The sequence below is a fragment of the Lutzomyia longipalpis genome, chromosome 4, assembly GCF_024334085.1.
Source record: "Lutzomyia longipalpis isolate SR_M1_2022 chromosome 4, ASM2433408v1".
Taxonomy (NCBI): Eukaryota; Metazoa; Arthropoda; class Insecta; order Diptera; family Psychodidae; genus Lutzomyia; species Lutzomyia longipalpis.
Window position 1 is genome coordinate 14,991,825 of NC_074710.1, and position 23,423 is coordinate 15,015,247.

At 36.2% G+C, this 23,423-nt stretch overlaps 5 protein-coding genes across 5 annotated transcripts; 4 read left to right on the plus strand and 1 right to left on the minus strand.

Annotated features, from left to right (window-relative positions):
- The first annotated feature begins 179 nt into the window (after positions 1–179).
- On the plus strand, positions 180–4,852 carry LOC129796668 (ankyrin repeat, SAM and basic leucine zipper domain-containing protein 1). The gene is made up of 3 exons (XM_055838789.1): positions 180–372; positions 449–1,606; positions 4,421–4,852. The coding sequence occupies exons 1-3, from the start codon at positions 301–303 to the stop codon at positions 4,568–4,570; spliced, it is 1,380 nt and encodes a 459-aa protein (XP_055694764.1). The 5' UTR covers positions 180–300; the 3' UTR covers positions 4,571–4,852.
- LOC129796669 (uncharacterized) lies at positions 4,774–8,610 on the plus strand. The gene is made up of 3 exons (XM_055838790.1): positions 4,774–4,885; positions 7,698–8,183; positions 8,246–8,610. The coding sequence occupies exons 1-3, from the start codon at positions 4,849–4,851 to the stop codon at positions 8,572–8,574; spliced, it is 852 nt and encodes a 283-aa protein (XP_055694765.1). The 5' UTR covers positions 4,774–4,848; the 3' UTR covers positions 8,575–8,610.
- Positions 8,584–22,356, minus strand: LOC129796671 (uncharacterized). Its single transcript, XM_055838792.1, has 12 exons — positions 22,244–22,356; positions 21,682–21,914; positions 21,433–21,595; positions 21,005–21,258; positions 17,973–18,102; positions 17,047–17,155; positions 10,544–10,621; positions 9,758–9,970; positions 9,556–9,663; positions 9,364–9,466; positions 9,197–9,305; positions 8,584–9,030 (listed from the first exon to the last, which is right to left on the minus strand). Exons 1-12 carry the CDS (start codon positions 22,293–22,295, stop codon positions 8,645–8,647), a joined length of 1,938 nt encoding a protein of 645 aa, XP_055694767.1. The 5' UTR covers positions 22,296–22,356; the 3' UTR covers positions 8,584–8,644.
- Positions 12,997–15,069, plus strand: LOC129796667 (juvenile hormone esterase-like). The gene is made up of 4 exons (XM_055838788.1): positions 12,997–13,796; positions 13,922–14,451; positions 14,527–14,637; positions 14,699–15,069. The coding sequence occupies exons 1-4, from the start codon at positions 13,100–13,102 to the stop codon at positions 15,062–15,064; spliced, it is 1,704 nt and encodes a 567-aa protein (XP_055694763.1). The 5' UTR covers positions 12,997–13,099; the 3' UTR covers positions 15,065–15,069.
- On the plus strand, positions 15,352–16,281 carry LOC129796670 (alcohol dehydrogenase 1-like). The gene is made up of 2 exons (XM_055838791.1): positions 15,352–16,061; positions 16,142–16,281. Exons 1-2 carry the CDS (start codon positions 15,406–15,408, stop codon positions 16,257–16,259), a joined length of 774 nt encoding a protein of 257 aa, XP_055694766.1. The 5' UTR covers positions 15,352–15,405; the 3' UTR covers positions 16,260–16,281.
- Positions 22,357–23,423: the final 1,067 nt, after the last annotated feature.

Genomic DNA, 23,423 nt, shown 5'->3' on the forward strand with positions numbered 1-23,423 from the left:
GGAAATCGTCATTTTTATGCCCTGAAGGCGATGCAAACAGCCGGTGTAGCTGGAAAATTCCTCCTAAACGGAGAAAATAGGATTTTCCCATCGCTGCCAAATTGAATCAGCGTAGTACTCCGAATTTCGCGGCAGCACCTTAGCGCCACCACGCGGTGAATCTGTGAAAGTCTCACAAATCTAACCAAAAAGATTGAAAGAAGAAGAAGAAGTGTCAGTTAGCTTTTGCATCCAACAAACTTTGCAGCGACAGCACAAATTTTCCTGGCCATTTCCTGCGTGAGTGTGGTAGAACAGAAGATGGCTTACCATCCGTGTCCCGAATCGGATTACACAGATTCAGATTCTGAATTTGATTTTGCCTTCCCGAAGGTGATTTTATTGGAATTTTCCTTATCCTAACGGGATGACTGAAGTTCCGTTTGCCCCTTGGCTTTTCTTTTTGCAGACTTCAGCACCACGCCAAGTCCCCCAGAAGAGTGCTTTGGAGATCTTCTTGGACACCCTGGAGAGTGCACTACGAAATGGAGATTTGGACGTAGTGCGGAAGAGCTTTGAGAGTCAAGAATTCAAGTTTGATCTCAATGAAGCGTTCCCACAGAGTGGATGGACACCACTGCAGACTGCTGCTCATGCAGGAAGTGTGGCTAGTGTGGGATTCCTTCTGGACAGAGGGGCAGATGCCACGTTGACGCATGATGCCCTAACACCCCTCATTACGGCTTGTATGTCACGGTGTGAGGATGCTGGAGCTGTCCGGGAGATTGTAGAGATGTTGCTGGACCATGGGGCATCTCCAACGGCTACCGACAGGTATGGTTTCACACCCTTGATGCACGCGTGTCAGGCTGGGTATGTGCCGGTGATTGAGAAACTCCTGCAGCACGGAGATCCAGATGCGATTGACAGTAGTGGCCGAACGGCGCTCTTTCATGCCATTGAGTCAAATAACAGGGATGCTGTGGTGTGCTTGCTTGCCCATGGGGTGTGCAAGGATGTGGTGGACTTCAAGGGATTCACCCCGAGGAGTTTGGCTGAATTTTGTGGGCACGCCGACATTTTGGAGGTGATCCCCCGTGGCAGGGGCACCTTTGACATTCCCACGTGCTACCTCACCTACTCAAAGATCCAAGACATTGTGCCCGATCTCACGGACGGATCTCGCATCCCCGCGTATTTCCCAGATCTCAAAACAATCCTCTTTGGCATGGAATGCGATCATCTTCTGCCCATTTTTGCTCTCAACAAAATCAATCTCGCGGAATTCCTTTCCCTCACGGACGATGGGCTACAGCAGCTGGGTATTCGTCTCCCATTTGTACGCAAGAGAATCCTCCGGGGGCTCTTCCTCTTCCACATGCGCGAATGGGCAAAGGGATGCGTTCCGAATGCTCGCAAAGATGAGAAGATTGACTTGTTTGACCTCTTCCGGCAAGCAGCATCGCATCTCAAGCATCTCGTCATCCTCAAATCCACCCTCAATCACATACACAACATGCAGCAGATTAATTTCCATCCACCCACGCAGCAGGCTGTAGCCAGTTGTCGGTATGCTCTTCATCAGCTCATTCAGCAAGTTGGGAGCCTCCAGGACAGGATATCTTACGTAAGTTACATCCTCTTGATTTAATTGGCTTTTTTTCTTTTCAAAATTTCATAAAGAAAATTCTCTTGAGAAAAAAAAATACAGGGTGGTATAGAAGAACTGAATGAAAAAAAAAAGAATTTGTCTTTGATACACTGAAAAAAAAATTCGTAAAATTGAGAAATTAACACAAGAAAGCGCCACTTCTTCTTCTTTGTTTTTCTGTTTAAATCTTTAATTTTTGCCTCATTTTCTTTATCGAATAAATGATTTAAAAAAATGGTTTTTATAGGGCCACTGTGGCCAATTTTGTCTTTTACATTAGTTGGGATTTGATGGTGCTAAACACCCGAAAGATTGATTTAAAAGTAAAAGTACTAAATTCAATCCTGTAAAGTATTTAAAAAACAGTAAATTCAAGCCGAAGAAGTACTAAATTTAATCCTAAAAAGTACTAAATCCTTAGTCGAAGAACTAAAAATTCAATTTAGGACTTTTATAGGCTTAAAAGTACCTTTTCCTATTGTATTCAGTATAATTTTTCAGCTGGAATATACTTTGTTTTTCGATAAAATTTTGTACATTTAATTATTTAAGTTAGTAATTTTTCGGCTTCAACTTAGTATTTTTACAAATTTAAACTTAATAAGTAAATTCAATAAATAAAACAATACTAAATACCAATCGACAGGGCCCAGGGAGCAGTGGATAGAACACTCGAGTTGTGTCCATAGAGTCTCTGGTTCGAATACAGACGGTACCGCCCGTAAAGGGATAGGATGTTTGTATCTCGATAGGCAAACATCGTACTGTGCTCGCCGAGAAGGCATGCTGTATTCACGCTGTGTTCACTATCCACAGCTGTGGGTATGTCTCTCTCAGGCACACGGAAGCGAACGCCGAAAAACAGAGATGAAAATGCCCCTGCCTGGCTAACGTTGTAGTGGTACACGTTGGTCAGATTGTTGGATTGAGAGAAAGAGATGATGCACTCTCATCCACAAAAAACAATGGCCCTCTTGCATCAAATACGGAGAACGAAAGTAACACCTAGATGACTTTCCAATCTGTACACAAATCCAGTTTCACAAATGATAACCCTCTGAGCGCTCTTTGTTGATTCTGTGATAGGGTGAATGGAAACATTTGCCTACCCTTTGGCGATCGATTCCGATCAATGAGGAAAGAAATTGCCGCGAGCTGTCGTTCGGCTTGGGCAATATCGATCTTCAATATATATCAGATAATGATGATAAAGAACCGAGGACCCTTCCACAATAGACCTTTCAGGTCGCAGTGGGATGAAAGCGACTATACGCATTCGCCTCAAATAAAATCTGAATCTGAATCTGAAATACCAATCGAAAACATATTATGTAAATTCAAGCCAAAAATATAGTAAATTCTAACTGAAAAAGTTTTAAATTCAATAAGAAAAAGCTCTAATTTTAAGTCGAATAAATACTTACTTAATTTAAGCCGAAAAAGTACTAATAAATTTAAGCCGTAAAAGTATTAAATTCAATCCTGAAAAGTACTTAACACTTGGAGGACCCACCATTTGGCACAACGCGGAGGATCAAATTGGTAATAACTACCAGCTGATAAAATATGCTCAATAATAAATTATTAATCCGTTTATTGAACGAGGATCGAAAGTTTCACTAATTCTCAATCTCCTCCAAGCATTCCTACACCTTATTACAAAATATTTAATTGAAAAAATCGTCACTGAAAAAAAATTGCGTCGAATCGATGCAAAATTGCCAATTCAAACGACTTTTTTAGCTGCAGTTTTGCTTAATTTATCATTGCGCCTAAATCATCACAAACTTTGATTCTTCCAGTAACTTTTTAGTCACTTCCGGCAATAAAATTAGTCCACATTAATTATTTTCACAGAGGAAAAGTGAACAAGAGTACAGTCATACCCCGCATAATCAAGTCGAGGTTATACTCTTCTCACCCATTAATTTTAATGCGTAAGAAGAGTATAACCTCGACTTGATTATGCGGGGTATGACTGTACTTTATTTGGGAAATATGGGGAAACATAACCTCAAAACAATGGCTAAAATGTATGGAATTTTGACTGGTAGTTATTACCAATTTGATCCTCCGCGTTGGATTCTGACTTTGACCTCAATTATCTTCCAAAGAAAAGACTTTTCTCGAGATTTTCTTTCTGCTATCTTAAAGTAATTAAAATTCCATACACATACATAGATGCTAAATTCATCGAGATAAGTCCAATAGATTTTATTCTGTGACGATTTTTAGGTTCAAATTGGTAGCAAGTACCAGTAAAGTCCTCCGAGTGTTAAAAAGCAGTTAATTCGAGCCGAAGAAGTACTAAATTTAAGGCGAATTAGTATTACTAAATTTAATCCTAAAAAGTACTAAAAAAAAAGAAAATTCTAACCGTGAAATTAGTAATTTCAAGCTGAAGAAATAATAAATTCTAGCTGAAAATGAGAATATTCAGACCTTCGGAAATATTGTGATTATTCCCTAAAATAGTCAAAATATTCCGCAGATTAACACCCCTTGAGAAAAACTTTATTTCAGTGTATCAGTGCAATTGTCTCACCGTGTGCATTGGCAAATTTCCGCGACTTTGCCGATCAATGGTGCTCTTTTTGCCCTCCCGGCAGGCAGGCAGTCTCATAACATGCCTGCGCGTGCTGACAAATTGGCTAGGCTGCCTGCCAAAGTTATTATTTTATCACACAACTCTCTCTCTCTCTCTCTTTGGAGCTCTTCCCATAAACTATTAAAAAAGAAAAAAAAGTTCCTAAAATATGATCTTCTATAAAAAATTTTTTTACGACACAGATCCAATCATTCAACCCCAAGCCAATCCTCAACATTGACATGGAAGCTCTGCATCGGAGTCGTGTGTGTGAGCGTCGAAAGAAGTTCCTCCTGTACTCTGCCATTGCCGTGATCACTGTCATCGTGATCCGGAGGGTGAGGCATCACTAGAGTCGTGGACGAACGGACGGCAGTTGCTCTCGAAGTTCCCGCGCGATCGGATCGGTTGTGTGGCTATAAAGCTCAAGGAGCGGCGTCCCAAAACTATTTTTAAGCCCCCCACAACACGTTGTATTTGTGACCCACAAAGCATCTGCGCCTAAACTTGAGCTAAATTTAAACACTCTACAACTCCACAACGCCCGATCTTGTGACTTGCGCGCGGGGGTGTTTGGGCACAGCAATTTCATCTAAAAGGGACGAAAAAAGCTCCTTTCGATCCTTTCGCAATGATTTTTATTGCATTTCTTTTCCTAGCTGCTGCAGGTAAATTAAAACATAAAGTTTCTTGTCGAAATGTTACATTAAGAGGTCACTAAAAGCCTTTTTGTTTAATGGAGGGGTGAACTTTACTTTGACCCTTCGTTTGACCTCTGCCCTCCTTTGAGAGAAAAAAAGATTTAAGATTTAAAAAAGAAAGTGAAATTGTTCTAAAAATATTCACAAAAAAGTTTTTTTTTCATCAATAAATCTCAAGTGTGTTATGTGGGGAGTTTTTTTGGAGCGAATTGTGAAATAAATTAGTTTAAAAAAAATGAGAAATTTGCTTTATTCTTTTCATTGACAAGCAGTTTGATGGACTTTTAGTGTGATAAACAGTGTGATGCGTCTCTGAAATTATCCAGAAGTTTGTTGTGATGAATTTTTTTCTCATTGAAGCTCGAGAAGACGCCCAAAAGGATTGTGAAAGACATCAAAAGATTTTTTTTGGCATATGGGAAAATATGAAAGTGGAGCAGCTCTATGAGATTTTCTTTTAGCAGATTTTACATTTTCTTACACAGAGAGAAATAAGTGTGAAAGATTGCAAAAAATGAAACTAGATACGTGCAAAAGCTTAAAGAAAAAAAAAATTTCAGGAAAATGGAAAATAATTGATTTTCAAAAGTTTTCCTCGAAAAAAAAAAGTTTTTTTTTCCTTAATTCCAAGTGTCTGTATGCACGAGTAATTTTACTTCAGAGTAACTTAAGACTTAAAGGTGTATCCTTAAGATGAATAAGAATTCTCGAAATCTCATATTGTGGAAGAATTTCTCTCTGTGTAGTTTTGATTGAAGAGAATGGACGAAAAATGAACGCTAAGAAGATCATTTTAGAAATTTAAAAAGAAAAATTCATCGAAGGGTTCGTCATTGAGGGGAATTAAGCACTATTTTATAAGATTTTTTTAACAGTCTTTGTAACCTTAAAAGAATTATTTACTTAATTTTCTTTTTGATAAAACAGTAGCGTTTAAAAATACTTGAATTGAACATTCTTCTTTAAGACGCTTTAGTCAACTTTTAGACAATTCTAAGTCTCTAAAAATTAGTCAAGAATTTTTTCAAGTTAGGAAAAGCTCTTTAAAAAAGCTTGATTTTATAAGGTTTTTTTTTTTCTAAATGAAAAACTTGAAAGCTTTTCAAGACACAAGAAATTAAATGTTTTTTTTTTTTGAGAATTTAGAACGTTCTTTTGTTTAAAAGATCTTAAAATTTCAGATAGAGATCATCTAGCATAAGCTTAGCAAAGAAAAGCAATTAAAAATCCCAAAAGGGAATAAAAAGACAATTTAAGTAATAGAAAATAAGAATATAAGCAGTGATATTCACTGGAAGTATTGGCGACCTTAGTTATAAAATACTGTCTGTACAAAATCAAAAGAAAACGCAATAAATACCTTTTTATCTATCTAAAAAAAAGATCATCTAGCTGAAGGCATCTAGGACCATTTAAAGTCTTTCCTAAAAATAATTAAAATTCTCTTAAAACTTTAATGAGCTTACAAGATATTTATGCATTAAGCAAGCTCTCAAAAACTCAGATAAATAATCCAGAATAATATTTAGAAAATCTTCTTGAAATTCCATTAAATTCTGGCTATTTTAGAACTTCCCTATGTCAATAAATACTTTTCTTAAAAGCTCTTGGAAGCCTCTAAACAAGCCACTGAATTATTTAAAGAAATTAGTAAGTGTTTATTACTTGAAATTAAAATTTCGTAGAAAGTCCATTTTAGAGGCAATTAAGTCAATTTTAAAATAGTTTAATGTCCCTCAAAACTTCCAATTACCCCTAAAAGCTTCCAAGAGCTTTCAAGAAAATATATTGTTGAAAAAATCTTTCAAAAATTAGCTAAAATTCAATCAGAGTTTCTAATTTAGTATTTTGGATTTTTCAAAGCTTTTTAATCTTTTGGAAACTACTAAATTGCTTTAAGTTTAAATCATAATTTTTTTATTATTTGAATTTTAACTTTCTAAGAAAGGTCACATTTTTTTTAAGAATATTAAGTAATTAATTGTTAAGAAAAAGAAGCTTCAAAGTAAACTAGAACTGAAACGAATTTAATAAAGAATTTTGAATTAATTCTTTTCTTATTAAAATTTTGGATTATTTATCTAGATTTTTGAGAGATTTTCATCATATATAATTCTTGAAAGCTCTGAAAGTTTTCTGATGATTATTTTAATTATTTTTTAGAGAATTTGAATGAACACTGAAGAATTTGATCCTGTTAAGAATGAATTTTACACTTATTCTTATTCTTTGCTCTGTAATACATCAATTTCAAAGTTTAATAACGATAACCAAAGACTCACCTTGAACAGTTTTTTTTTCTAAATTATTTTAAAGAATGAATTAATCGTTCAATATTATTTTTAAAATTCCTAAAATTAAATTCTATTCATTGAAATCCCCAAAGAAATTGCCAAAGAATTCTCTCAAATGAAATTTCACAAATATCTCTTAAAGATTATCTATTTTAAGGATTTTTTGTTTACAAAAAAAAATTAAGAAAAAATGAAACTGAAATTCCCTTAAAACTGCTATTGAAAGCTTGCGTCCATCTGCTGCTGCAAATTATTCTTATTATGTTGGCTCAAATGATTTATTTATCCTTGCCACAACGCGATCTCTCTCTCCGCATACATTAAGCTCATAGCGTTTGGCGTCTATTTGTCACTGTTTTTTCTGAGCTCCGTCGCGATGCCGCAATCGGATGGAAAACAAAATGCTTACGCAACCGCCGTCGTGCACAACACACACGCACACGTATGTAGCATTCCGGAAATAAACCAGACGCTTTGCTTTGCAGGCACCTGCTCGGCCGTGAGAATCACCGAGTTGCGCGTCCCGGCGACGCATGTGGTTGACGGAGACCCACTGGTGCTGGATTGTGTGTACGATCTTGCGCCTGAGGAGTCAAAATTGGTGGTTAAGTGGCTACTCAATGATCAGCCCGTGTACCAATGGATCCCCGGGTCGCGACCCTACCCGCTCAGTGTGATGCGCAATCGGGTGGATGAGAAGCACGTTGCCAGCTCAGAGCCACAGAAAGCACATCGTGCAATGGTTATTGCTGAACCAACGTGGAATATGACAGGAGAGTACACATGTGTCGTTGATACGTTCCAGTCGCGCTCAATTAAATCCGCCATGCTGCAGATTATTGTCCCACCGGAGGAATTCAGCGTTAAGGAGAAGAAGGAGCGCGAAACGGAATCTGAGGAAGAAGCTGAAGTCACTTGCGAAGCAGATGATGCCTATCCTGAACCACAGTTGTCGCTTCAATTTAGGAATGGTGAGAAAATTAAGGGAAAACAAATAAATTAAGAAAAATAAATAAAAATTCTTCTTTTGTAGCTGAAACAATTAGGAGAACTTATGGGAATGTTAAACGCACAGATGAGGGCTTGTATGATGTTTCAGTTGTTGGAAAAATTTCCCGGATGAAGCTGTCTTCTGCAACACCCGTTGATTGTGTCCTGACAATGCCCGGCTCATCGTACACCCTCAAAAAAGCTACCCTTATTCAAGCAGGACAAACAACAACAACACCGAGCTTTGATGACTTCGATGCTGACTTCAGAGAAGCAAATTACGACGACAGGAGTTTCTCATCTTCATCCAGCAGTAGTCTTCAAATCTTTAACATTTTCATTTTTATTCTCTGCATGTATTTGTCATTATAAAGCAATAAATAGCAAAATAAATATTTTTAAAACTTCTACTGGCTTATTAGCTGCCTAACTTCCTAAGGGATTAATTTTTCCTACCACCAGGCTTCCTGCAACAAGAAACTTCAATGATAAAAACAATTAATGCAAGAATCATTCCAAAGGCCCAAACTGCAAATAAGCCCAAGAGATTCTTCGGTTGCAGCGAAACAGGACCTAAGTTATCGTGATGCCTTGACTGAGCAACACCAAGTTGGACTTTATTGTTGAGATGCCGCTGAACTACAACAAGTTCCCAATACTTCTGAATTCCCGATTGAGCTACTTCCATGACAAGAAGATCAAACTTTGGCATCAAAGACCAAGTTTTGTAGCTCATTGCAATGCAATACTCCCAGTAGATGTCTTCAATCATGATCTGATAGTTGTCCAGGATATCTTCTTGGATGTAATCTCCAATTGCAAAGTGTCCTAAAGGTAGATTTTAAATTAGTCAGTTGAAAAAAGTGCCGTAGAGCTAAATATGTTATGAGTAGGGCGTTTTGTTCTTACAAGACAATCAAGGATCAATAATTCAGTTAAAATGAATCCTTAAAACTTTAATCTTTCTGTAAGAACAAAACTTACAACTTCTTACCATACTGTAGTCTCTCTATTCCTAGAGCAATGTCTGCTCTCTCTGATCTATGTCTTAAGTCTTCGTAGCTATAAACGTGGAAGGTATTGACCAGAGTCACCATGATATGCTGAAAATTAATTCTTTAGATTAAAAATTTTTATTTCACAGAGAAATTATTGACTCACATTTGTTGCTGATTGAATTGAGAACGTCCAAGCATCATGCGTTCCTGACCACTCCATACCGCTCTGAGCTAGTTGAAGAGACGTATCTATAGGAGCTAGGTATCTATTCACGAAAATAAAGAGAATTATTGCTTCAACGAATAAACTATGAAGTAAAAACTTCTTTAAAGGTGAAACCTCTAATCTACCTACCTAGGAATTGTCATAACGCTGGACAATCCACTTCCATAGACATTACCAATAAACCAGCCAGTAAGAAGAATACATCCAAATAGAATTCTTTCAACAAGTTTTCTCTCACTACCAAAGACAAGGAAAAAAAAGAGTAAGAAAAATTAGGAATTCAGATTCAAAGAAGATCTGCAGATCAAACAAGAAAAAAAACTTGACTCACATAAACTTAACTGATTGCATCAAATAAATTTCAGCAACCATAAGAATGGATTTTGTAAAACTTTGCTCACTGCTTGATGCTTCTAATGCTGTGGATTTTCGGTACTTTGCCAGAAATTGCATGATAATAATGCCAAGAAGAAAGGATATTAGAACAGCTATCCAAAGCTGCATTGAGAAGGGTAGTACAGGCGTTAACCATCCTGGGAGTAAGCTGTGTTAACAGAAATTGTTTGTTTAAGAATCTTAAGATATAAAGGAATAAAATTCAATATTAAGTCTGGTTTACTTTATTCCTTAAGCTTTCCTTAAGTTTTCTACGTCCGACTTTAATTCTTTATCATCAGGCTTTCAATGTTAAAAGACAAGACAAGTTAATTAAAAAAAAAATAGAATTCAGTTTTCATTTTAGATCGGTTCTTAACTAATAAAGTTTAGTTTAAAAACCTTAAGCTCAATCTAAAAAAATAGGTCTGGTTTAGATAATTTAAGTGGAGTCTAAAAAAAACTCAAGTCTACCTTGATGAACTTAGTTTAACTTAAAAGACTTAAGTATAACTTAAAAACTTAAGGAGCAACTTACTTGAGGAACTTAAGCCTGACTTAGTAATGAATTTAACCTTTTACATCCTAAATATTAAATTTCTTTACAAGAATGTAGATTTAAAGATCAAGAATTTGAAAAGTTTTTTCGGAAGTCGTTAAGACCATCATTTTCATGTTTTTCAATTGAATAAAAGAGGAATCTTCACACTAACTGTCTGTTATCAAGTTTATTTTAACTTACGCTGGTTTTGGGGCAATACAGGTGACTCCTGTTCTTGAGATCATTGTTGAAAGGGTCAGAAATGTTGATTCATAATACCTGAAAATTATTAAAATTAGAAATAAAACTTTTTGGAGATTTTTAAGGAGAAAATATAGATCAGACGTAAAATCGCTGCAAAAAATAGAAATAATTCTGATTTTTTTTTAAAAAGAAAAGAGGTAAAAGATTGTTAATTTATATTTTGTCCTGGTGTTCTAGTTCTAGCCATTCTAGCTTTCCCACAAAAAATAACTTCCAATACAAAGACAGTAGTTGCTAGAATCATTCCAAAGCCCCATACAGCAAATAAGCCAAGAAGATGCGAAGGCTTTAGCGACATTGGACCCAAGTTATCGTGATGCCTTGACTGAGCAACACCAAGTTGGACTTTATTGTTGAGATGCCGCTGAACTACAACAAGTTCCCAATACTTCTGAATTCCCGATTGAGCTACTTCCATGACAAGAAGATCAAAATTTGGCATCAAAGACCAAGTTTTGTAGCTCATTGCAACACAATATTCCCAGTAAATGTCCTCAATCATGATCTGATAGTTGTCTAGGACGTCTTCTTGGATGTAGTCTCCAATTGCAAAGTGTCCTAGACAAATTAAAAGATTCTTTTGAGTTCAGAATGGTTAACAAAAGATTTCAGTAAATTTTACCAAAAGGGAGTCTTTCGATGGAAAATCCAATATCAGCCTCTAAGGATCTCATTCGTAGTTCTTTCTGATTTCTGATTTTGAAATGTTGAACAAGAGTCACCAGAAGAGGCTAAAAAAATAGGATGTTACTAAATGTGTGTATTTTAAGCTTTTTTACGGCTTACATGTGTTGCAGATTGAATTGAAAATATCCATGCATCATGCGTAGCTGACCATTGCATGTTGCTCTCAGCTAATTGCACAGGTGTATCAATTGGAGCTAAATACCTTTAGAAATTCCATGATAAAAAAAATTTTGAAATAAATATTATTCCTTAAATTGCAAAGAGGAGAATTTTCTCACCTTGGAACAGTCATAGCGCTAGCAAGGCCACTCCCATAGATAGCCCCAATGAACCAACTAGTTAGTAAAATGCACCCAAACAGCGTTCGCTCAACAAAATGTCGATCACTATAGGACAAAAAATATTAAAGAATTTGTCAATAAATTAACAAATTAATTTCATAAATTCAACAAACATGAATTTAGAGGGTTGCAGCAAATAAATCCTAAGGACGGTAAACACTAAATTAGCCACGGTGTGATTTGTGTTTGATGCTTGATTGACTGCTTTGCCTGCTGATGTGTCTCTGTATTTAACAATAAATTGTAGAATAATTATTCCCACGAGAAGAGACACCAAAACAGCAATCCAGAGTGGCGGGGAAAAGGGTAAAATAGGTGTGAGCCATCCAGGAAGTAAGCTAAGTAATAAAAAAAAGACAATTTGTTGTGAAAATTACTTTAAAAAATTAATTTAGTATTAATTTTTCTGTAACTTACGATGGTCTTGGGACAATACATGTGATTCCTGTGCGGGAGATCATCGTTGAGAGTGACAAAAATGTTGATTCATAATACCTTGAAGAAAAAAAATATATAACAAAGTTAGTTAGCATAAAGTGCTTTTGCCTTCATTATATACAAGCAGAATATTCAAAAGCTCTCAAAGCTCTTTTGTTATAAATGTAATAAATTGCATCAGAGCTGAAGAAAATAATAATTTTGCTGCTCTAACAAGCTGCTTTAGCTGCAAAAGAAATTTCTGAGATAAACTAGAAAGCATGTAGCCATATATAAAATTACCTAACAGGTAAATAGTTAGCAAGCGAAGCTTAAAGCTACAATCATTAATTCATTATTTGTTTTTATTGTACCTTTAGGTGAATTTCAATCAGCTTAAATCTTTCGGTGACTTTTTTTTCTTTTTCACTTAATAAACACCCTTAAAAATAGCAGTAGATTACAAAAGAACTTGTATAAAATATTTAAAAATCTCAACTTTAAAGGCTTGAGCTAATACGAAATATGATTTTTCTTTCTCCAGACATTTGTGGACAAATTCTATTAAATTTATTTTCTTCTAGATAAAATAACAAAAAGAAAATTAAATCGTATTAAAAATATCAATTAATATCATTAATATAATTAAATTATGTAAAAAATTTAATAAATAGACATTTTATTTCTTCATCAAATTCGGCATATTAGTTTAAATATTTTAGAAAAGAAAAATCAGGTTTTTTAAAGACATTGAAATTAAATTATTTCTTCTTTCATTCTCTATCGTTTATTCACGTTCTTTTTGCTCACCATTACGTATCTTTCGTGATCTCAATCGTGACCAACAGAACGTATAGAAACGATAGAAAATGAAGGAGGAAGTAAAAAAAATATTTAAATATCTTCGATAAACTTGAATAATTTATTTTTGAAAAAAATAAAAAAACAAAGCAAAGAAACACCAACTAAATATTTATGGAAAAAACCATGAAAAATATTCCTCAGTCACGCTTTGGAGGTTCCACAGTTAACAAGACATAACGTAAAAATGAGGTTTTTAGGAATTATTTTAATTTTTTGTGCAAGTTTTATTTCCAAATCATTTTTGTGTGAAGATGTGGGTGGAAATGAACCAAAAGTTTGCACCAAAGTGGGTTGTATTCGTGGTAAAGCTGAGGAGGGACGATTGAGGCCATATGAAGCATTCTATGGGATTCCTTATGCTGAACCACCACTTGGAGAGTTGAGATTTGAAAATCCCCACCCACACCCTGGATGGTTGGGGGAATGTTGGGATGCTACCTACCCAAGGGCAGCTTGTCTCCAGAGGAATGTCTTTCTGGTATCGCAGGAAGTGGTAGGATCGGAGGATTGTTTGTATTTGAATGTCTATCGTCCAGTTGGGAAAATTCAAAAGGAAAAATTGCCAGTAATGGTGTGGATTCATGGTGGTGGTTGGATGTCCTTCTCCGGCAATCCAGGACAATTTGGTCCGGAATATTTAATGGACAATGGTGAGGTGATCTTGGTCACGGTGACCTACAGATTGGGTATGTTTGGCTTCCTCTGTTCCGGCGATGCGGCTGTAAAGGGAAATGTTGGACTGAAAGACCAACAAATGGCCCTTAAGTGGGTTGTATCCAACATTGAGGAATTTGGTGGGAATCCTCATGCTATAACACTTGCAGGACAAAGCGTTGGAGCTGCTTCAGTACAACTTCACATGCTTAATCCCATATCACGAGGTAAGATTTTAAAAACTAAAACAATGGTGATTATTGAATTTTTCAAATAAAATTAATAATAATTTTTTTTAAAATATTTCGTTGGTTCTAAATTAATAAATTATTTAAAAAATATCCTCTTTTAGATCTCTTTCAACGAGCTATTGTAATGAGTGGTTCAGCTATAGCATCTTGGGCAATTTCTTACGGCAACTACGAGGCTAAATTTCGTCAAGGAGTTAAGAATACAGGACTTTCCAATTGGAATACATCGTCAACTTTTGAGCTTGCAAGTCAATTGAAAGAGCTACCATCCCTCACATTTGTTTCAGCCCTTGATGATTTTACGATTTTCCGTGAAGTCCCCGTTACGTCAATCAGACCATGCATTGAGGGTAACTGGGAGGGAGCTTTCTTAACGGAAGATCCAAGAAAAGTTTGGGCTGAAGGGAGATTTCATGCAAAACCAATTTTAACTGGTGTAACGAGCAATGAAGGAGCCTTCACGGGAACAGTTACGACCAATGCAACACTTCTAGAGGCGTACAATGAGAACATTTATGAATTTATTCCAATTCAATTTGACATGGATCCTAGATATATGGATGATGTCTTCAGATTTTATCTCGCAGGAAAGGATTTCATTGATCAAACAAATGTTAAGGAATACGAAAAGGTAAAAAAAATGTTTTCGAAGAAACCTGATGGAACTCCTAAAGAAAACTTAAGTTTACTCATTGTTCTTTTCTAGATGTTTGGCGATAAAATGCTGGTTTATCCAATGTTTAAGTTTGTACAGCAATACATTGGGCATGCAGATCTTGAGAAAAATCCCATATTTCTCTATAAATTTGCTTTTGAGGTGAGAAAATCTTTACCCTTCAAAGATAAAGCCTTAAAAATTCTTCTTCTTCTCTTTTCAGAGCGATTATACGTTTGTAAAATTTCAAACAGGATTGAATGTTTATCTAGGAGTTAGTCACATTGATGATCTATTCTTCCTCTTCACCATGAAGGATTTCCTAGAACCATTTAAACCTGACACACCTGAGGGAAGGATGACCGATATCTATGTACGTACGATCGTAAATTTTGTTGCAAGAGGCAAAGTTGAGACATGGCGTCCATTCAGAGCTTGTACTCCAGCCACATTTGATCCCTTCTGTGACAGACAAATCTTCAAGAGGTATGAAAAGCTCGAACCAAATCAAGTTGAGGTGAAGACTTCAAATCAATTTGACTTGGAAATGATTAAACTGTGGAATAAAGTTGATAGGATTTCAGGTTAAACTAGCTCGTAGGGTTCTAGTCTGAATTTTAGAATTAAGATTTTAAAATCAATATAAAATGGGACTTGAGGAATTTAAATAAGATTGTTTTCAAATTGAAGCCTATTCGCTGCCTTATACACAAAAAATAGCTTATTGGCTCATAGACGGAGTGCTGAGAAACGTTTTTTTGTTCAATACAGACCTGATAACATCCGCATTATCAGTCATTGGTTAAACATCTTAAAGCACTTGATGCGATAAGAAAGTAAAAGTCTGCTCTATACAAAGTACAACAGCTTCTCTTCAGTTTCATCCACAACGTCGTCTAAAGTAGATCACAAAGCGCGAGTTTGGGAAAAATGTCCGTGACTGATAAGGTTGTTCTTGTAACTGGAGCCTGTAGTGGTATAGGGCATGCCATTTGCAGTGAATTACTACGGAATGGCATTAAGGTTCTCATTGCATGGGATATCCACACCAAAGAACCCGAAAGTATTGTCAATTTGCGCGAAAAGTTCCCTCAAATTACCATAAAGTACACCAATGTGGATGTGAGTTTACCGGAGAAGGTGAAGGAGTCCTATGGCGGCATTGTCAGGGATGTTGGAAGCTTGGATGTTGTTATAAATTGCGCTGGAATCATGGATGAGAGTGAATTCAAGAAGACCATCGATATTAATTTAGGTGGTGTAATTGGATCCACCCTCAGTGCCATTGAGACAATGAGAAAGGACACTGGAGCAGGCAATGGGGGGATTATTGTCAATATTGCATCAATTCTCGGACTATGTCCAGGAAGCTTCCTACCCACGTACAGTGCCACGAAATGCGGTGTTGTTGGTTTCCATCGTTCCATTGCACACGGGCATGATTCGTTGGGAATTAAATTTATCTGCATTTGCCCGGGTTTAACAAGGACTGCATTATACAAGGAGGCTGATACGAAAGAAGGATTCTACTTTATGTACGGCAAAGAACAGCGTGAGGAGACCAGGAAGAAGTTTAAGCCACAAACGTACGTTTTAATTAAAAAAAAATTTATTTAATGAAGAAATCCCCAATCTAACACCTGTTCTATTTCTTTTGATAATATAGAGCTGATGTCATAGCTGCTGGTTTGATTAATCTCCTCCAGGAAGCTCAGAATGGTAGCGTATGGATTATTGATGGGGGTGAATGGACAGAGGAAGTATTCCCCAAACTAAAATATTAATAATTTTTCCAATATGATTTTTTATTTGGTGATTTTGTAAAGAAAAAATAAAGGAAGAAAAATGAATATTTGGGTACTGGAATATTGAGTTTAATCTGCTCTTAGTAAGAATAAAGGAGTCTCAGAACTTCAATCTACATGAGGATCATGAGGATTAACTTGTGAAATATTTATTAGATTGATTTTAGCTAGTTATCGTGATGGAGACGCCTGGTGTTTTTCCAATGTACCCGGCGTCTCCACTTTGCTGTAGTATTTAATCAAACCGCGATGGAGGCGCCTGGTAAAGTATAGATATTTTAATAATTATTTTATCTAAAAAGACCAGTAGCCGCCGTTTTCTGTTAGGGCCACCGTATATTGGACTAATTCAGCAGCAATATGTTATTTCTATTTGTTAAGAATTATCTCATCATTCAGCATTCTTCCTCACATACATAAATTTTTTTTTTATTATTTTACTCTGCCTTATCATTTTCCTTATGCGATAAGATTGGAATGCTTCTGTGAGAAACATCTCAACAACGAGACTCTTTTACGTTTCAAGAGCAATGAAGAAATCTTTAGTGGATGATGATATCAGTGGGCGATATCACATACAAGCTTCGACAAAGAAGAAGTTAAAAAAATCCATTTTGATAGTAAAACCATGGAAATTACTTTTCTTGGAAAAATTTATGATTTTTTCTTTGCTTTTCTCCGAGTTAAAAAAGTTTCGGTAAAAAGGGAATGTAATTTGGTATTTAAAGAGAAATGGTAAGTATAAAAAAAAGCAGAGAAAACTTACCACATATAAATTGCACCCACTGAAACTTCTGCCCTTCGCTCTACAACTGCACCAGTTAGTCCATCTCCTGTGCGATTCTCATAAATTACACCCCATTGTCCTTCTTCGTCTGCAAGAAAGAAATTTTTGTCTTTTCGCTTGAAAATTTAACAAATTACAAATGAAGTGGAAGAAACTCCGGTGGATTTGTGAGCAAGATAGAAATATGACATGGAAGATACTAATACACAACCACTGAACCAATATACGGTATATGGGGATGAGGTATATAATTCAATTTTGCGAAAGGGAATAAAAATTAAATTGTCTCGTAGATCGATTCGTCTGCGTCTACGGAGGAGAGCAAATCATTTAAGGGGGTGGAAGAATGAAATTGAAGAGGGAAAGAAATGTTGCAAATAAATCAATTTTGACGGTGGAGTTTTGATCTATAAATTCTTCACATTTCCACCAATCTATCACACTAAGGGTTCGTCGTTGTTTATTGCCTGCCAATGGCAATGCCATTGGTAGAGGTGAGCACATTGCAGATTAAAGATTGAATTAAGGAGTAATTTCTTAAATAAATCCTAATTAAGGAATGTTAACGTTGCAATCTATTACGTAGGTACTCACAAGCCTTCAAAGCAAACCAGTTAGAATGTTTTAAGGGGATTTATCACCCAATCAGAGACTAAATATAATTTCGAAACATAAATCAATTCTTCAGCGTTATTCCTAAAAATTCGTTCAAAAGAACAGAATAAAAAAGTTCCTCAGAGGAATTCCATTCATCTTATCATAAATATTCAATTCTGTTTTTCTTGTGAAATATAATCTGCGAATTTTCTTGAAGAAAAATTGTTTAAGAAAATTCTTATCGTTATTTCTCTCAAGATAATAATCCGTTCTTCTTGGGAAAAATACTTACAGAATTTTCTACTAACCTTCAGAAATGAGAAGAGTGCAGTTGTGCCTGATGCAGAATTCCTGGAACATGAGTACCTCCGTGCCATCGAGAAAGAGCGTTAACTCCTCATCAGTTCCCATGGCATTGGCATTTCCACTTCCAGGTGCCTGGGAAATTGCAATTTAATTTACTTCCAGGAATTACATAATTAAAATTCACCAAAGCTCCAATGCGTGAAGGATAAGTAACTAAGCTCACAGGAAGGTGAGGGCATGAAGGGAAAGCAAAGGGTGCAAAAAAGTCCAATCCACGCCATCAGGAAATGTGACATTTTCCTGGGAAGGGATTATGTGATTGCAACAGCAGTAAATGAATATAGAAGAACTGGGTGATGGTGTTGTGGTTAAATGTATATAGAACAGGAAGAAGATGAAGGGACACACCCAGAGCTTTTCATTAAATTAATTAAGTCTTTAGCGTTTGGATGGAATTATTTGCAACACCTACACACACGAAGTGTGGAAGGTTCATTAAATGGACTGGCGTGAATAGTTATGCAGTTTTCTTATTCTTTTATATTTCATGCCATGAAAATTAATTGTTAAATCTTTTTCAGTTTATCCCAGTTTGAGAATTTTTTGTACAAGCTTTTTGCACAAACTTTACTAAAGCTTTCGGCTCTTCTGGTATAGGAATGAAAGACTTAAAAAGAAACTTTTAAATAATAGTTCAGCCACTGTATTCGAACCAAAAATCATTTGCTTATGAGTCGAGTGTTCTATCAAATATCCCCCGAAAGTCCCCGAAAAGCATGGAAAAATTAAATAAATTTTCTCATTTTCCAATTAATTAAAACATTTAGACACTCAAGTGTTTAACATCAAAGAACAATCCCTCTTCCATAGTTATTTGCGCATTCCTCCTTGATATTTGTGTCTTGATAGACACAAATATTCTTCACACAGCACGTGGGTGCGGAAGAGTACTTAACTTCCCCTCTGTTATTGAACAATTCCACCCCAACAATTGCTTTGACGACCTCCACCCCCCATTTGCTACAATCCCCTCCTTTTTAGCATTTCCCGAAGGTTTGAGTTGCGGGAATCACTTGGGATGTACGGACACCCGAAGGGAATCCTAAAGTGTGTCCCTGACATATTTATTGTGCATCAAGTGTAATGTGGCCAGAACCAATAAATTAGAGCATCAGCGCGCATTCTGGTGTGCCGGCATTTCCCATTGCCCACGGTGATTATGAAGCCCCGGGAATGGCAAAAGGGAAATGTGTGTGTGTGTGTGTGTGTGTGTGTGTGTGTGTGGCCCTCTGGAGTGTTGTCGTCAACATCATTTGAGCCCACACTGCACAGACAATTTGTCCCCATGATGGGTGGCATACAGTGGTGGGTGGGGGTGGGGGTGTGAATGGTTGAAGGGGTTGGGGGGTGCTTCCTGAAGTTCTGGGGGATGTGACCCAGTCGGGGTGTTTTGGTCAAATGGCGGTTTCTGTGGTTGGAATTCAATTGGAATCACAGGGCGTTATTCCAGAGAATCTCAAAAAGGGCTACCAACTAGTATAACTATGTGACAACACTATTCTTATCTTCCATTTCATTGTTTAAAATTATTTCTCCTAAGAAGAAATATTTAATGAGTCTCTTTATCGAAGAAGAAAAATAACTAAACACGTCCTAAGCTTCCGAATATCTTATCCATCTTCTTTAGGATCTTAGGAATAACGCTTTTAAAGTAGAAATTATCAATCACAGTTCTATTAAGAATAAAAGAATATTCCTGGCTAATTTTACAAGCAATTAACATTTTTTTGGGACTTATTTGCCCCTTGACAAAGCACTTTGATGCAGAAACATAATTCACACAATGTGAAAATTGCAAATCTCTCAATCCCCGGCTGTTTGTCTTTCTCGTGCGATGTCCTTTTCCAGCACACATATGCTCTCTAAATTCTATTTTTCCCCACTTCTTTTTCCCGCCCAACAGGGTGTTATGTGTGAGATGGAAAATACAGAGCAGCAACTGAGAGTGGGAAAATGCATTTTGATGCATTGGTCAGTTTTCCATTAATCCAATGATAAATTATATCAGTCATCAATCAATGTGACAAGTTTGCACGGAAGAGGGGATAATTTATGAATTCATGCACCATAAATGCATCCCCAAACAACCCCTTTTCACATGCTGGGGCGGGGAGTATTGGCATAATGACAAAAGTTTCACCTCCCCCCACGCCGGAAAAACTCCCAATGTTTGCAATCTAATGATGAATTTTCCATGAAAACCCACCGCAACTTCATTTAGTGAGGTAATCCCGGTGAATTTTATAAAGTCACAACGAGTGAAAATTAATTTTTAATCAGTTTCCGGTGATGAATTTGCCATAAAGTGAGATAATCATGTCGCTCTTGGTAATTTGGAAAATGTATTTTAAGCTATTTGCTAAGTAGGTTAGAGGAGAGATTCATTAAGAGGATTCATTTGCCCTCTCTTATTTTATTAATCAACTATATAACTATCTTTATTAGGTGAGTATTTTAAAATGAAAATCTTTTGTGCTTTGTTAGCAAGAAAGTTTTTTTTTTGAACCAGAAGGTAACACTTAAAAAGGCTGAATAAAGACCTGGTTTAATTAATATATTTCCTTAAAATTTTCCAGGGTACAAACTCTCTAAGAGTGAAAAACTCCCGTGATAAACTGCTGAAGGCTTTAGTGCGTTTAAAAAAACGAGAAAACCGGGAAATCTTACGGGAGTTTATCACGAATGCATTATTTTTATTAGAGGATCAAGCTCACGTAAAGTTTTCCCAACTTTTTCCCTGCAACCCCAGGGATTGTCTTAATTTTTCAAAAAAAATCTTCAGTAAATTCTTCTCTTTTCGAGCTTTCAAATATAAAGCAATGATTTCCACGGAAATTTCCCCGAGGATTTGTGGAAAGTATACATATATAGCTCGTAAGTTAGTGAAAATTGATAACATAGAACTTTATGGAAATACTCTACAGCAGCACATACACCAAATTCATGTGAATCCCCAATTAATAGGGCGACTTACCACATGTTGAACAGTTGTGTAGGGCTTATAATTGAATAGGGCCAATCTTAGATTTCGGCGTTGCAGATTGCTGAGCTTGTCGGGGAATAAATTGGTATTCCGTGCAAAGTTCGCAGCTCCAAAGTGATCCAAGACTATCGGATGGGTGTTGTTAAATCGTCCGGCAAACGACGATGTTACCAAATCAAATGACTCTCCATCATTTTCATCGTCGTCGCGTGTCGATGGGATTACCAGGAGTACATTTGGAACATCTACCAGCAGCAAAGTGGGAGAAGAGGGGATTTAAGCCCAAAATTACTCATCAAATGCGACGTGACTTGGATGGATTTGTGCGCGATGTTAGAGGAAGAGGGTTAAACCACCACCACGCTATTTAGTATCTATCCATCCAAAATGAATCGTAACATTTGCAACCTTTTACCTACCTTCCAACGTTCGATGGGAGAGAATTTGATGCAAATGCTCCTCTTGTGTGTTGTTCAGGTGGAAAATCATGTGAACTCTCTGTGGTCGCTGTTCAGTGGTCTCCACAATCTCACCATAAGTATCAAGGAATTTATTAACTCTCACATCATCCACAATCCAGGCCTTGTTGTTGTAAAAAAATTAGAAATACCAATTAAAAGAAAATCCAGAGATAAATATTATTTAAAGAGATTTTTTTTGACTATTACCTGGCATCCAAGATCAACGATCCTCCTCATTAACCTCTCAAGATTCTCATCATTTAGGTCCTCCAAATTAATCCAAATAAATTGGTTATAGTGGTGGTAAATGCCCAAATCTTCAATCATGGTGGTATTCCCGCCAATTTGCTCGTACTTCACTTGAGGTACATTGTCATATGATTTTGCAGCAATTACCCACAAGATTGCAATGCAGTAAACTTCCTTGAGGTACTTCTCAGCTATATAGGTACATCGAAGACAAATAATTTCATCAATAATTCCCTTTTAATTGTTACCCTTACGCATGAAAATGGAGGAATTGTTTGGGAGAGAATCAAACCTAAATTATTCTGCCTATAAATTCAAATCAATTGATAACATTTTATAGACCTCAAATTGTGTTATTTAAACTGGCATTCAGTGCGGGGTATGCTGGTGGAAATTAATTAAATTTTCATTTGTGAATTTCCTCTACATTTCTGCACGTTCATTAAAATTTACACGCCATTTAATGTTGGAATTGCACACACATATAATTTTCTTATTATACATAAACCATACCCCTTACCAATTTGATTTATTAGCACACTAAAACTGCTCAAATGTTCCACTTGCTCCATGTTTTTTTCTTAAGGGCTTCTTGTACTTCCTCTTCCTCTAATTCCTTTGTACGTTGCCTCTGGGTTATATACAAAAAATCCTTCTTTGACTTGGCGTTGGTGAGAGAATAAATTTCTTGCTTCATTTGCTGTAATTTATATGTTAAAAGGGGCGAGGGAAAAAAAAGAAATTGGTCTTTGGGGCTCTCTTTAAATAAGGATTTCCAATTTCGGTTGAATTATCCGTGATGAATATTTTATGGATTTTCAATTGTCCTTCTTTGTCCAAATGGATGGTTATCTAAAAGCCCATCGGTCTTGTTTGCTTGACAATTTGACTCTGTTTGCAAACAAATTGAATTGATCCCAGCGAAAAGGGCTCAATGGGCTTGAAGACGATATTTTTAGCTGAAGGAATTTATTTGCTATTTTATTTCTTCAAAATAAAAAACAAAAAAAATCGAAATAATAGGTAATAAATTAAATAAATCAAGATCATTGCTTTAAATTTTTAATTTACCAACTTAATTTTTCCAGAATTGAGGTCAAATATACGGATTATTTGAACATTTCAGCAAAAATAGTTTGTAAAAAGTCTGTGCAAGTTTGTTTATTGATTTTTTCCAATTAAACATTTCTTTTCCAATCAAAATTCTTTTCTGTAGACTCGTGCCCTTTTCGTTTGAGACAATTCAATTCCACATTCCAATAAATGTCTTCAAATAATCCCTTACTAATTTTTTTCCGTTGATTATCTATAAAACTCTATAAACAAAATGCGGTGTTTATTTTGAGAATGTGCACCAAAAGAAACTTCAAGGATGTCGCATTGTGTTGTGAAATCCTTCCATGCAAAAGGCAGCAATAAAAATGCACCTGCCCATAAAACATCCCTCCAAAGAACAATCAAAACTTTCCGTGGATGCAACTCACAGAGAGCGAACGAATAAATTGGTAGTGGACTGTGTGGCGCCTCTGGGTGTTGATGGCTTCTCTTAAAATCTTTTCAAATGGTTCATTTGTTGCAAAAGACAGCGCACTTTCTGCAGTTCATGCAAAAATGTTCTCAAGCACTTTTTTTGTGTCCCCTCTTTGTTCTTCTCGCACATGTTTTTCTGATGAATTTTCTTCTCTTCCCAAGCGCAAAAG